The sequence below is a fragment of the Terrapene carolina genome, unplaced genomic scaffold, assembly GCF_002925995.2.
Source record: "Terrapene carolina triunguis isolate 2854851 unplaced genomic scaffold, T_m_triunguis-2.0 Scaffold88, whole genome shotgun sequence".
NCBI classification, from domain to species: Eukaryota; Metazoa; Chordata; order Testudines; family Emydidae; genus Terrapene; species Terrapene triunguis.
The window spans coordinates 27,285,247-27,301,093 of NW_020664439.1; the positions used below are offsets into that span (position 1 = coordinate 27,285,247).

Consider the following 15,847-nt stretch of genomic DNA (forward strand, 5'->3'; position numbering starts at 1 on the left):
TTAGGGGAGCAAGAGGACCTGATGGGCTGTGCTGAAGGGCCGGGGTCAGCAGGGGGCTGTGGCTATGGCTGGCAGGGGAAGTGGCAGGGGATGGGCTCTGTGTGGGCAGTCTCAGCTTCCGGGCATAGGTTCCCTGCCTGTCTCACTCCCCTACTGCCACAGCTGCCAAGCGACAGATATCCTAATCTGCTGGGGAGGCTGGCAAGGGCTCTGGGAGCAGCTGGCTGAAGGCTCCACCCACAGTACTGACCTGCTGGACAGAGCCCCTCCTGACTGTGGCCCCAGGGCACACAGCCCCAGCTGCTTCCCCTGCTAGACAGAGCCTGTGTGGGGGAAGTGGATGGGGCCACACTAAAGGACAAGGATCAGGAGGGGGCTGTGTCTTGGGATGCAGCCTTCCGCTTCCCTCCTCACCCCAGCCCTTCAGCGCGGCCATGTTCCCCTGCACAGGGGGAGCGAGGTGAGCAGGGTCCTGGCAGCCTGACTGCTACAGGGAGTGGAAGGCTTCCTCGAGTGCCGCCTGATGAGTATCGCCCACATACCCAATGGGTACCAGGCAGCCCTCCCTTCTGCCCCCTGTGGGTATTGGGTGCCCCCCATGGGTACTGGACACCCCCTCCTGTCTCTGCCACCTGTATGTATCAGGCATCTCTCCTGTCCCAGACCCCTGTGGGTACCAGGCAGCCCTCCTGCCACCACCCCCTATAGGTACCGGGCATCCCTTCCTGTCCCTGCCCCTCTTGGGTACAAGGCACCCCTCCCTCTCCCAGCCCCATACATACCAGGCACCCCTCCTGCTTCCCAGGCCCCTGTGAGAATGGGGCATCTCCTACTGCCCCCATGGGTACCAGGCAATGTTCCTGCTTCCTTGTGAGTACCGGGCACCCTGTCATGTCCCCCGTGGGTACTGGACACAGCTCCCACCACCCCATGAGTACTAGGCACTACCCTTGCAGTACTGGGCACACCCTCCTGCCCCAAGCCCCCATGGGTACCATATGCCCTGCCCCTGGGAGGAGGGCATGCATGGGACATGAACCTCCAAAGGAGACTCCACAAAAACAGTTTGGGAACCTCTGTCCTAAGTCTCAGTGAAGGTACAGGCAAGCTTAGTGACCTGACACTAAAAAAATTATAAAAATGGTATTAATTTCATAATACTCATTCACAGAATCACAGCGATGTATTGAATGCTGCAGGTACCAACTCCAGTGCACATAGGCAGGAATGACCTTCCTGCTAACCCATGGCAGATCAACAACATAGTAACAAATGAGACAACTTGCCTCAAGAACACCAATTCACTCATTCCCACTATGTGCATATGGGTTTTCTTGCTGTCCAGTGTATGCAGGTTTGGTCTCAGCCTTGCCAGTGTCCCTTAAAACACTTTAATCTCAAAAGGCACTCTTGGAAGCAGACATGTTCAGTAATTTAATAATTAGGCACTTGTATATTAAATTCAGTAGCAGATTTCTGTAAAGTGGGAGTTTGTTTTAAGCACTGATGTAGTGCCATGGTAATTTCATTTTTATGTAGTCCTTTATTTGGGCATTAATCGCTACTGTATTACTAAAAATAAATAAATAAAAAGTGTGTGTGTGATACTGTACTGTATGTTAATGATAGATTTGTAAAAATGCATGACTATCCTGTAAAGATGCAGGAGGGGTCAAAAGAAGCTCTTCACAGAGACCAGCTGTAACTTTAGTTTTGAACACTGTCTACAGTGGGCTGAAGACCAATTTAAGAAATGTAATTTAAACACAGTTCTAGCTAAATCACTTTCTAACACGGGGCTTAGTCCTGAAAACACTTATGACCAGGTGCTGTTCTGCCGACGTGAGTGAACTATAATCAGTAGTAAGCACTATCCCTTGTAGTGTTCACAGGATCAGATTAGGGTTTTGTGAGACACTGTGGATAAGGCTAAATGGTGTTAAATCACTTTTAATACCATGTTCTAGCCCCTGTCACTGTCTAGGCTAGAACCTGTGTTTTTGTTGACAGTTCTAACACCATTTGGTGCCTGCCAAACCATGTTAGAAAATGTTCCAGTTGCAACAGAGCTGAAACATGGTTCCGTTAGGGTCTACTCTGACTTTTTCTGTAAAATGTTGTACCATTGCATTTCTGCCAGTAGTAATAATAGAGAGTACAAAAGGGTGGAGAAGGCTACAGACAATTGCTGGCATTTTAACCACCGTGTCATTTAACCCTGCTCAGAGAAGATCTAGATTAGACAGTGGTTAAAATGCAGGTGGCTGCTGACACCTGGTCTGCACTTTTATTTATATCATGGTATCACCGAGTACCACAGTGCTAGGCACTGTACAAATATAAAGAAACTGTCCCGGTCCTGAATAACTTACAATCCAAGCAAACACTAGTGCTGATAGCAATGGTGGGAAATTTTAGGGTAGCAATGAGGGGAAATTCTATGGTAAACATCTCCTCTTCAGTTCCTGGCCGAGCATACACAGGGTTATGGTCTCTCACATTCTGTCCATCCTCTGGGACAACAAAACACCACCTTGAACGACATGAAGAGATGAAAATGTGATTGTTGCTGGCATGCTGACGGTTTTGAACCCATAATGCATTCATCTCAGGATGCATTTCTGAACTGGGTATATGATTGGAGATTTTTAAAACAAGCATTTAAAAGAATTATGCAAACTAGAGAGCATTGAAATACAACTGAGATTCAAACATACAGCCCCATCGACATATGATTCAGTGGATGCTTCCATTTCATTGTGCAGTCTGACCAATGGCCTTCAAAGTGTAATCCATTAGCGTCTCTGGTAAATTTCACTTTGCAGCCTGTGGTGCAAACGGAGCACAAAGAAGCTGAGGGAGCATCTGGAAACTGGATATCTGATGCCGATCACTTGAAGAAAGAAGCAGACTAGGGAGGATATTTCCTGTGGGACTCTTGAGTCCTCTACAGCTGCTGACCATGAATACGGGGATTGGAGGGGCCGAATGTCTGCGATCAGGGTGAAGGACCACGAACGGAGAGAGCAGGAGAGGCAAAGGGACAGAGAGGTGCGGTGGGAAGTGAACCAAGACATTATGGTTTTGCTCAGGCAACAAACTCAGATGTCGCAGGATATTATTGAGCTACATGCCCAAAGACCCTGGACACAACAGCTTTTCCAATCCATGGAAAACTCTCTGGTCGCTGCTCCCTATATACCCCAACATAACGAGGGTCACCATGGCATGAACCCTTCCCCCTGCCATTTCATGCTGGGGAAAATAAGGAGAACCATAACTACCTGTACATTGACCTGTGATAACTAGAGGATCAGCCACCAAGCACAGTGCACTACCTGTTTTGCCACATGAATAAAACATTGTAATATGTTTTTAATATGTAAAACTGTATGTTTGTTGTTTAGTTGTTTTTTAATAAGTTTGGGTTATCCCCTCAGACTGCTGCTAATTTTTTTTTAGCTTGTGTATTTTTACTTTAACTTTGTTTCCCTTTTTTTGCACACAATAAAGTTCTATTTTTTGAAACACAGAGTACCTTTATTAGTTTACCTTAGTTCCTCCTGTTCCACTGACACATTGGGCAGGCCAGTTCCTCCATTGATTACGGTCACTCGCTAATTGTGATACTTCTTTCTAGGTGATGCCAGTGCATTTGTTGTTCTCTGTCAGTGTCTTCTGCCAGCTTTTCCTTGGCCTTCCTCACTTTCTCTTTCCTTCATTGTAGGGTGACCACATTTCCCAAAGAGAAAACGTGACACCCTCAGCCACTCGCCCAAGCCCCGCCCCCCCGCAAGACTGTTGCCCGTGGCTAGAACCCTTGAGGGGGGCCCTCAGGAGGCTGTCGGCCTGTCACTGGAACACTGCCGTGCCTCCCCCGCCACTGGAACACTGCATCCCCTCCCCAGCTTGTCCTCCCCACTGGGGGAGGAGGGGCTGGCATCTTTGCTTGCCCCTCCCCCCCCCACGTTCCTCCACACTTCACCCCACTTTTTTGACAAAAGTGGGCATTTGTCCCATTTGCTCTTGCCAACTGATCAAGTCAACAAAAGTAAACAGGACAAATGCCTCCTTTTGGGGAAAAAAAAAAGTCAGGACGGCCGGGACAGGACTTAAAAAAGGGACTGTCCCAGACAAAATGGGACATATGGTCACCCTACTTCATTGTGTATCCAATTCCATGCTTAATTAGCATATCTCCCATCTTTCATATGCTGTACATGTCCCAAACACCTGAGCCTTCTTTCTTTGATGATATTTTTTAACATGTCTCCTGCTCTGTCAGCTCCCATATGCTTGCATTTGTTATTTCATCTTTCCACATGTGTTTATACCACATATAAATGCCACTTTACAAAATTCATAATAGGCGTCAATAGCCCACCCCTATTTAAACACTATACACACGAACAGGGGCGGCTCCAGGCACCAGTGCACCAAGCACGTGCCTGGGGCGGCAAGCTGCGGGGGACAGCCTGCCGGTCGCCGTGGTTTGGCGGCAATTCGGCGGCAGGTACGCCGAAGGCGTGGGACCGGCTGACCTCCCGCAGGCATGCTGCCAAATCTGTGTTACCAGCCAGCGGACCTCCCGCAGGCATGCCGCCGAAGGCTGCCTCACTGCCGTGCTTGGGGTGGCAAAATACATAGAGCTGCCCCTGCACACGAAGGTACACCGAAGTATTATTCATCACTACTGTGACTAATAGTTAAAATTGTCTTTTAAGGCCTCCCTCAGTTGGCTCTTTTAGTAGCCTTTGTATCTGGCTGTTCAAATTCAGCAGTCAGTCTACCTTACCCCTCCACCCTGCCAGTAGCCCTTCCCTCTTCACCTCACAGATATTACATAGTACACAACATGCAGCTATAACATTAGGAATGTCAAGAATCAGAGGGGTAGCCGTGTTAGTCTGGATCTGTAAAAAGCGACAGAGTGTCCTGTGGCACCTTATAGACTAACAGACGTATTGGAGCATAAGCTTTCGTGGGTGAATACCCACGCATGTGTCTGATGAAATGGGTATTCACCCACGAAAGCTTATGCTCCAATACGTCTGTTAGTCTATAAAGTGCCACAGGTGCCACAGGACTCTTTGTCGCTTTTAATATTAGGAATGTTTGCCTCACTGACACCTAGTCATTAAACATCACCAGCAAGCTTTTAGCCTACTAAAAGCACAGTCACCTGTTGTTGAATCTTTCCTTGGTGCCGGGAAGGCAGCCAGTGTACAATTTCATGAACAAGGTGTAGGGTGGGTCCTGCAGAATCACTCTTAGCATTTCAACATCACCAATGGGATTGCATTGGTCAGGGAAGAATGTCCCTGTTTGCAGCTTTTGGAAAAGTCCTGCGTTCTTTAAAGACACAAGCATCATGCATCTTCCCTGACTAGCCCACACTGATGTCAGTGAATCATCCCTGCTGATCCACTAGCACTTGCATAACCCAGTAAAAGTATCCCTTTCCCTTTATGTACTCACTGGCAAGATGGGATGGTGGCAGAATAGGGATGGGCGTCCTGTCTATTACCTCACCACAGTTCAGGAAGCCTGTTGCTTCAAATCCTTCTATTTGCTGCACATTGCTGAGGGTCAGAGTCCTGTGCAGCAGGATATGCTTAATGGCCCCTGCACGCTTGGATGACAGTGGCCACCACTGTAGATTTGCCAACTCTGAACTGATTGCCCATTGACTAACCAATAGCAATCCACATGGCAAGCTTCCAGAGTGCAATCGCCACTTACGTCACCACTGTGAATGCAGCTCTCATTTAGTGTCCCTGTACTGGAGGGCTGGGGCAGGCTCAGCACACAGATCCAGGACCATGGCCTTTCACGTCCAAAAGTTCTGCAGTCACTGCTAGTCATCCCAAACCTCCATTACGATGCAATCCCACCAATCAATGCTCATTTCTTGGGCCCAGAAGCATCAATCCACCATGTGGAATTGCTCTGTGAATGCCAGCAGCAACATGACATTTTTATTCACTGTGTCCATCAGCATCTAGTCATCATTGTCAAATGTCTCTTCCTCCTCTTCACCACACCATTTGCTGTCATAGTACTCATTGAAGTTCCATGAATACAGGAGAATCGTGCATCCTGTATTAGCAATGGTCATGTGAATTGCGCTGAGCTCTGAAGGGTCCATACTTTGGTCAGAGAAATGGCGAAGACAGAAAAATGGCATGAAAAATGATGGGATGGAATAAGCCTAAAGGGTTGGAGAAAGTGGCATTGTGGAAACTTGATCCCTAGTTCTCAGAAATCCCTGGATGAATTGCTGGTTTCACACAGAGTATTGCAAAATGCAAAGCACTGCATTGTGCCGATGGTAGTGCAAGGCACTCTGGAATATCTACCCGTGGTGTACTGCATTTTCCATCAACACGACGACTCCTGGTGAGGACGTGCAGCACCCATGCAAGCAGTCAAGTGTGTGTGCACCCACGTGATGTACAAAAGTGGGTGGCTGCATGCCAACGTAACTTACATTGGCCAAACTTTGCAGTGTAGATGCAGCCTTAAAGACTTGCTAAGGTGGGCTGCTGCACCCACTTCCTTTCTGCTGCATGTGCATCAAAACTTACGAAAGGCTTGAGTTTTCCTTTGAAGCTCATTGATTGCACAGCAGCACAACAGGGTAGAGCACTGCAAGAGAAGAACCAGAGAGAAATGACAAAGTGAGAAGCAGATCAGTGGGGGAAGTGAAGAAGGGTGAGAAGGCTAGACAACAGACCAGAGGGGGAAACAAAGGTAAAGGGGAAGGGACTGTGGACCGCAGGGCTAAAGAAGAGGGGTAATCAAGAGACGGGTAATGACTCTGTTACCAAAAATAAACTTCCTCTTACAATCTTTACTGACAGATCAGCAACTGAACATACAGGTCATGTTCTGTTTTCAGTTGCACTGGTATAAATCCAGAGGCTCTCCAGTGAAGGCAACATCATATTACTCTGGGTTTACAGTGCAGCAACTGAGATCACTACCGTAATTTTTTATCTTGGGAAATAGCTTAGGCTTGCTAAGGTAAACAAAAACCATTGTTCAGAGCAGATGGAATGGCAGCTGGCAAAGAAGTGGAGTGGTAGCACCCAATCTGCTAAATGTGCCTGGGTGGTGCAAGCAAAAAGCTTCACTGCATGGTTCCAGAATTATTCTGATAGTTGTTGGGTGCACACATTAATAAAATGAATGCATATTCATTAGGGACTATTATCCTCGTACTGAAAATAGGTAGATCATAATTGTAGATCCATTCCTGTTAATGGCTTACTTCCAACATCTGGGATAGAAGAGTTAAATGTCAGTTTGGTACCCTGCCCCTGTTGATCCCTAACAGTCCTCAGAAATCAGCTAAAATTTTTGCAGATAGGAGGAATCAAGCTTGCTCAAAGTGGCATAGTTCCTTTCAGAATTATTAATACAAAATATTAACATTCTACAGAGAGACAATAAGCAGGCACCTATCCCAGCATACAGATAATTTCAGATTAAATATTAATCTGTAAGTAGACAAGGAGGTCTTCAAAAGTAGCACTACTCCCATTTAAAGATGAGAAAACTAGTGCAGAGAGAGATTCAGGACAACTTATTGAGGAAAAGATTGCAACATTTCTCCCACTGGCTGATTTTCTTAAAAACAGTAGCTGCTTGAAGTCTCTCAAAGGGTTGGAATGTTAAGTATTTAAGAGTGTTAAAATGTTTCTAGTCCCTACTTAAGAATCACTTCTTCCACGATGCCCACAAGAAGTGAGTTAAAAATAAATAATACTTTTTATTTATGTATTTAAATTGTGGTGATATCTACAGGCCCCATTGTACGAGGTGCTATACAGACATCAAGCACAAAGACCGTTCATGCCACAGAGGCCAAATCTTTTTTTGAAAACAGCTTTATGGTGAACCAAAAGATATGCAATTACCTACATCGAACGTGTGATCTTATTAGTGTAACCCTTGTCCTTTTGTTCTTCCACCCATCCCAATTGTTTGTTACGGAGTTTGTCAGGTCACTACTAAGTTGTAAACACTTCTATACATTTCAAATGTGATTTTTGTGTTGAATATTTGCACCTGACACAGATTCTGCACTTGGTAAAATAGCAAGATAGAAAGGCAAATGCCCTGGCTATGTTTACCAAATCTCTTTTTCAGAAGTGCTAGCATTCCCCCCCAAGCAATTTAGGTCAGCTTTCCATACATTATCTGAATGAAATGAACCCTATATAATTTTCTAGCATTAAGGCCTGATCCTGTAATGCTTATTCACATGAGTAATCTGATTGCCGTCAATGGGAAGGTTTGCATGGCCAGGTTCTATATAGTTGTTTCAAATTGAAAATGTATAATATATGCTGTGCTTTGTATAAGTAGGTTCTCTATAACATTTTAACTTCTAACTATAGTATAACTAATTCTTCACTGTGGCAAATTCCTTGTTAAATGTATAGGTGCCCATCATAAGTAAGTGTGTCATCACATTTTATGCACACTACATGTACAAGTGTAACCATGAAGTTCATAGTAAAAGATTATTGTATCTGGATGGTCCTCATTCATGTATTAAAACAATAACAAATAATTGTATCTGTGGTAAACATGTACTTCCTGAATAGCTGCAAAAATAGTATCTGTGCTGTACATCAAACTGACATGGTAACTAGGTAACAAAGAGCAAAAGATAGTATGATATGATTCCCTTTTTTCACACTTCAACACTCTGCTTTCCATGTCATGTTGTGTAGGCTCAGATATTTAGGACAGAAGCAAAGGCTGTCAAAGCATATACTTATTACTTAATTGTAGTATGCAGTGTGTGACTTTGATACAACTTAGAGGCACAGTAATTTTACTTACAGACGGTAAAAAGTCCTGCTTCATGAAGCAACCTTCTAAATGATGATACCACAAACTCTGTGGTTTAATAAATAGCCAATTAAATCTAAACATTCACAGTTCCCACTGAAACACATACTCGTTAGAGAGACAGTGCTTGTTAAGGAAAAAATGACTCAAAGAAATTTTGGGGGGGGGGTCAGCGGGGGATGCTCAGTCAAAATGTTTTGTTTTGACAAAATCAAAATGATATATTATCTTATAGATCAAGGGTGGGCAAACTTTTTGGTCCAAGGGCCACATATGGGTATGGAAATTATATGGCGGGCCATGACTGCTCATGGGGTTGGGGTGCAGGAGGGGGTGAGGGCTCTGGGGTAGGGCCAGAAAAGAGGAGTTCAGGGTGTGGGTGCGGGGGAATGAGGGCTCTGGGGTAGGGCTGGGGATAAGAGGTTTGGGGGTGTAGGAGGGTGCTCCAGGCTGGGACTGAGGGGTTCGGAGGGCTGGAGGGGGATCAGGGCTGGGGAAGAGGATTGGGGTGTGGGCGGGGATCAGGGATGCAGGCTCCAGGCAGTGCTTACCTCAAGCAGCTCCCGGAAGCAGCGGCATGTCCCCTCTCCAGCTCCTACATGGAGGCGTGGCCAGGCAGCTCTGCGTGCTGCCCCGTCTGCAGGCGCCGCCTGGCTGCCCCTAATGTGTGGAGCCCCCTGGCTGGTTCCAGGAGCCATGGCACGCACGCGTGGAGGGGCCCCCGACCCCGCTTCCCAGCTGGAGCGCAGGAGCGGGGCAAGCCAGAGACCCCGCTCCCTAGCAGGAGCTCGAGGGCTGGATTAAATCAGCTGGCAGGCTGGATGTGGCCCATGGGCTGTAGTTTGCCCACCCCAGTTATAGATGTTTATATTATAATACAAAATTAAATAAAATTTGAAACAAAAAGTCATTTCAAAACAAAAAACCAAAAAGTTTTGTTCTGAAAATGTCAGAATTAGATATTTCTACATTGCCAGAACGCTTTTTTTTTTACAAAATGAAATTCTGGTGAAATCTGAGTCGATTTCAGGAAGCATTTTAATTTTGCTGGAACTGTATATTCCCACAAAATATGGTTGCATCAAAGTTCTCTGACCAGCTCTATTTATTAGTCTTGAATCTTCCTTCATTGCCTTCAGCCCCCACTGCTCGAATCCCCTCAGCTCATTTTGAAGTTTAGCTGTGTGTGTGTGTTACTCCTTTAAATTTTAATATCATTTACAAATTCAGTCACAGTTGAGTTTACAATTTTCCCCAAAGAAACACATGGCAAAGAGAGAGAGAAAGCAGCCAAAAGGGGTGCAGAGAGGTGCATGGGGAGTTGTTTTATTTAGCTGGTCAAAAATCTATGTAGTAATCCTGTAAGATTCCTGAACTGTTCTGCAACTAGCAGCAAACATCCCTACTGGAAAATTGTTCCAAGCATAAGAGGCAGCAGGGATGGAAGCACAAAAACGAGACTGGGAGACCGATACAAAGTGGCTGATCAGGCAGGAAGCTTGAATGGAGCAAGCAGAGTGCTGGGGCACATCCTCAGCTGGTGTAAATTGTCATATCTCCATTGACAGGCAGTGGAGCCGTAACACTTGACACCAGCTGAGACTCTACCCCTGTGAGTGTGGAAACAGGAAGAAAGGAGAGCAGAGATGGAAGCAAGAGTACGGTTGTGCAGTCTTGAAAGCCAGATTCAGAAACTTGAACTTGAGGGGTGGTTTAAGAAGAAGCAAGGCCTGTTGGATGTTTATGGAGAAGGAGGTATGGTGATTGCTAGGAGATAGGGAGATGAAACCTATCCATCCTTGACAAAAGTTTTCAACTGAGCTCAGTATGGGGATTGCTTTAGTTTCAGGCCATTTTCAAACTGATTTAGCCATCAGCAGTGTGCTCTTCTTAAGACATTTCATCCTCCTCCACATCAGATGGAAGAACACCCTACCCTTCTGTGACACACCTCTTTAAGAAATGAAAGCACAGACTTTCTGTGATTCACTGGACAATTAAATTTAGACAAGCACATCTCATTACAGAGATTGGCCATTAAAAAAATCATCATCAAGAGATTACCTGAGGAAAAGTATCATAATTATGTGTACTGTAAATTTAAACAAAATCCTTAACAGTAACAAATGATTTTATTCTTTCTAGGGACATGGGTCACATTTGGAGGTCAAATTTCAGATGACGTAAGTAATGTTTGGTTAAAGTAAAACTCATAAAATGGAATAAATGTTTTGTACAAGTCAAGTCAGAGATAGCAGAATAAGCGGAGTCTATTTCTGTAACAGGAAATGACACAGAATTATCATACACGGGAACAGAAAGTTTGCACTTCTGCTACGTTTCACAAAGTCTTAGTGATTATGACATTTCCAAAGGTTAAATTTAATAAAAAAAAACACCTTTCCATTAAAAAAAATATTCCAAACAGCTATGAAAAGAAGGATCAGCATTTACCACTGACAGTTGTAATGAGAATCTGATTGTTCCCACAGTAAAAGTATGAACTTTTTTTTTTTTTTTTGGCATAACGTAAGTAATCCAGTACAGTCATAAATATAGGCACAGTGTCAGCTTATAATGAGGTGCTGGATGATTTTTGACATAAAAAGTATAGATGAAACAACTGAAAATATCTTTGGGCTTTGCACTGACAACACTGACTCTTGGCCGTAACGGATGGTTCTTAATCTCTTTTAATAACCCTTTGAAGGTTCTGCATAACTCATGTATTTTACTAAGCTTTGGGAACTTCATGGACATTAGTCACCCATAACAAAAACTTGCAGCAGCCTCACTTGAAACATCAGGAGAGAGAAAGTGGAAATAACCTTTGCGGAAGGAGAGAGGTATTGTGTGTTAAGATGTAGAGGATTTTTTAAAATAGAGACAAACCATTTTATCTTACAAATGGTATGTAAGGGAATGATGAAAATATACAATAGCGTAACAAAGGGGATTCTTCTTTATATTGCAGCATTGTAAATACAGAGGGTAAAAACCTGGCCCCATTAAAATCAATAGCAAAAATCCCATTGACTTCAGTGGGCCAGAGTTTCAACCTGAGCAGCTATTTGTAGGATCAGGCCTTTAGTTATCACTGATATTGATCATTTAAAAACTCCTAATGACTTCTGGTGTTTTTCTTTTCATACCCAGCCCATCAGCTAAAACTAGAGTTGGGCCCAAACCAAAATCCAAGATCTGGACTTCTGCCCTTCCTCTCCCAAACTTTGGGAAAGTTCAGATCTGAACTCTGCAACTCAGGTCCATCTCTAGTTAAACAGCAAATCTAAGTAAAACAATTTGAATAATTGGTGCTTTCAGTTTTATAGAATTCCTGCCTTGGAATTCTGTGATTCAGTCAGTCTAATCTTCGACATTAAGTCAGGGGACAAGGGGCTGAACTCATCCCTCGTTGAAGTGCATTGACTTCAGTAGGATTACCCCAGGATATATCTGGCCTAATAAGTCTTGTACTCTCACCTATCTAAACACGGTCATTTTAAAACATTTTAATAAAGAAAAAAACTGTTTCAAAATACCGATGCAACATTGGTTCAGGTCTGTCCCAGGTTGGTACAACCCAAAGTTGTTATCTGATAGCTTCTCAGTGGCCATTGTGAAGTGTGTTGGCGATCTTGGTACCTTTTTTAAATGGCACGTGTCCATGTCAGTCACCACTACAATTGAAACTAATTTGCATTCTACAAGGACTGAATGAGCCATGGACTGAACTCCTCTGTCATCCCTAAAGCACTCCTTCTGAGTGGGAGTTGTCATATTGGCAAGACCATATGAGGAAGCTCACATTGCTGTGATCTGGCTGGTGGATCAATAGAAGACTTCAGTCTCCAAGGCTGTCAACCCAGCATATTTCATAAGTGATAAATTCACTAAAAATCAACATAAATGGAAAACCTCTCTTCAATACATGTTAGGAATCATATAGAGTTGAATGGAAAACGATGGGCTTTTAAGTATCCTATGAAATTTATTGGAGAATTAAATCTCTGCTATAGAATTTTATAGGAAGATTAAAAAACTTAAGAACTATATCCTTTCTATATTACATTCCATAGAGTTACAGATTAATATCTATAGGGCCCTATTACATTTCTATTGGTTTCATCTCTATTAACTGTAAAAGGACTTTTCCTTCAGGAGAGAAATTTCCCTTAACATAGGTAAAAGGGATGTTGATATAAATCTATATTCTGGCTCTTCTCACACTAATGCACAGACATCACGTGCATATTACTCTGGCTTGTAGCAGCTGCATGGGACTAGGTCAGGTCATTATGTCTAACACAAATGGGCCATGTCCTTATTTCCTAAGCAAGCTGTTGTAATGTTCCTCCCTACAAAGCATCATCTCAAAAGGTTTGTGGGCCAGCAAGAACTAAAGTGGACTGGGGTTCTGTTGTGATTACTGAGCCAACAGATTTACCCTAAATTCAACTGTGAAAAGTATGGGAAAGTTCATAAGATGTCACAATAGCCTATGACTTTTTGCCTGCCTGAGAATTAACCATGCAAAATAGGTGAAGTTTTTTCCATAAATGAATGCTATGAACAGGTGCCAGAAAACGAGGCAGAAAAGTTGAATTAGCCCAAAGAAAAACGGCCTGTTGACCATAGTCCAGGACTATGGTGAGATCATACCTGGTAAACAAGAAAATGTGGGAATGAAGTCACTTATGCCAAGTTTGGCTTTATGGAAATGAATTTAATCTTACTCCTTTTGGGAGGTCTTAAAAAGAGACACTGGGAAAAAAAGAAGAATCTTCTTCCCCCCAGCGCATCCCCCAACCTGCCAGCATTGCAACTCATCTCAGCCCCTTCAATCTCAAGTCGTGAGAAGCAGACCAGGCCAAGGGACTTTCTTCCCGAGAGGAAAGCAGGCTGGCCGTGGTCTTGTTTAAGGAACTTTGTTTTCAACTGTGAGTGCTGAAAGTCAGCACACTATCCTGGAACCAACATGGCTAAGACAACAACACTGCATATCACATTATCATGACATCCAGTACTCAGCCCGGCAGTGGGAATATCTAATTGCCTGCACCACAGAGGCACAAAAGATCCTGTATTGTTTTCCCTTCCCTTTTTGAGTTGCTTTTGCCACTGCCTTCCCTCCCCTTTCTTCCTATTTTATCTCTCACGCTCTTGACTTTTCATCGAATCCCGACATCAGCTATGCTGCATTCATCCAAGCCTCTCTTGTCTAAGGAGAAAGGATCCAAACAGATGACGTCCTTGACCAGAACATGAACCAGAGTCCAAGCAGCAGGTGTCGTGCTCAACTTGCCAGCCAAAGCATCCACTCCAGTGGTCCAGTATTCCAAAAACATCAACAGCCATATTTCCCCCATCTTTTCTATCCTGTCTCTCCTCCACTTTGTGTCTATGTTAAAAACAGGATAAATGAATACCCTTCACACATCAGGACTGTGTAAAATTAACTTTCTTTTTCATCAAAGGTTGTTAATAAAAATAAGAGACTCTGATATTTTAACTCCAAAAGGAGAGAGACTTTGATAGGGTCTAACTAAATTTATTTTGTATAATCACTAAACTACAGTTTTAATATAAATGCTGGTTTTAATTCCGTGCTCCTTTTTTGTATGTTTTAATCAATAAACTTTCATCTTGAATGAATGCTTTTGGGAGTTGGCCAAGTAACCGAGTAAAACCAGGGCCTTTGTAGAAAATAACCATGACCCTATTGCTGTTAAATGTTACAGTGAAAGATTTTATAAACACCTTTAACTCTGTAGGCCTTTGAGATCAATATCCGTTCTCCACCTGTCCTCAGAGTTTCAGGTGTGCATTTATGTGCAGGCCTAGCCAGACCTTGGGGCCTATTTGGTGTGTGTGTAAGAGTGCAGTGCAGTGCTGCATACAACTCCCACCATCATTTCCCGTCAAGCAATAGCAATGACCCCAAGAGGACCAGTATTTCCTCTCTGCAAAGTGTGTGATTCGTGATTTCCCTCAATCTAGGGATCAGAGTCCAAAGGGCACTCCTAAACCTGGTCTCCAACATGCTGACTTGTGCATGAGCTTATCTTTACAGGCAGGAAAAGTTGCCATTGATTTCAATAGGATTATTCAGGTGCGTGAAGTTATTTGTGCAGGGTTGGGACTGTGATTGCAGCTCGCTATCCATCAAGTTTTCATCTGAAATTCCATATTTTTAAAACATTGTTAGTGGTATGTTTGGTGTCAGATTGGAACTAACATTGTGGCAGGTTTGAGTCTGTTTTGAATAAGTTAAGAAAAAATACCCAGTCTTGAAATATCCTGCTGTCCCAAGACTTCTACTCTGCTCCATTTGTGATTCTAATTTTTCAGTGCTTAGGAATTCATCCTGAGTCTCTGAAGTTTGTTCTTCTGGGAGCACATTTTCTGATTCTTGATTAAAAAAACAAATCAAGTTATATTGTATATATTCTGTACAGTATGTATTACTTAAATATTTTATATATTGTAGCCTCAGTTCAGGACACACTGAAATGGTAGATACGTCTTACTTCCTCTCAAATTCTGATGCACGGGTGGACAGGAATATATGGCTAATAGTTCCAGAAGGTGAGTAGTGATTTTGGGGGGCCCAACCTGAGACTTCATACAGTATGAGAGGAGCTCAGCACTTTCTGAAAATCAGGCCTTTTTAAGGTGTCAGAAGCTGGGCACCGAAAATCGAGGCACCCAAAATCACTAGTCACTTTTAAAAGTCTTGTCCATGTGTTCCTTGGGGATCCGATCATAATCACACTGACTTCCGGGGAGTACACTCCGTCTGTGACATGAAATTAAGTTTCTAGGAGAGGGGCGCCTCCAGGAGCTGAAGAAATTTGATTCCTCCTGACATTGGGCAGCTCTGTTAGCTGGACCACTGAGCCAGCCCGCTTTACATTTCACCATCCATTTTGATCAAAAACTAATTGACCATATAACCAACTGGGGCTGGCTGTGGTTGCGT

At 43.7% G+C, this 15,847-nt stretch overlaps 1 protein-coding gene across 4 annotated transcripts in view; it reads left to right on the top strand.

The window, feature by feature from the left end:
* KCNAB1 (potassium voltage-gated channel subfamily A member regulatory beta subunit 1) overlaps positions 1-15,847 on the top strand; it is a 239,582-nt gene that overhangs the window by 169,448 nt on the left and 54,287 nt on the right. For all 4 annotated transcript variants that reach the window (XM_029911140.1, XM_029911141.1, XM_029911142.1 and 1 more), the window contains exon 3: positions 11,011-11,048. In XM_029911140.1, the coding sequence (XP_029767000.1) occupies positions 11,011-11,048 (38 nt within the window). The remainder of the gene's footprint in view (positions 1-11,010; positions 11,049-15,847) is intronic.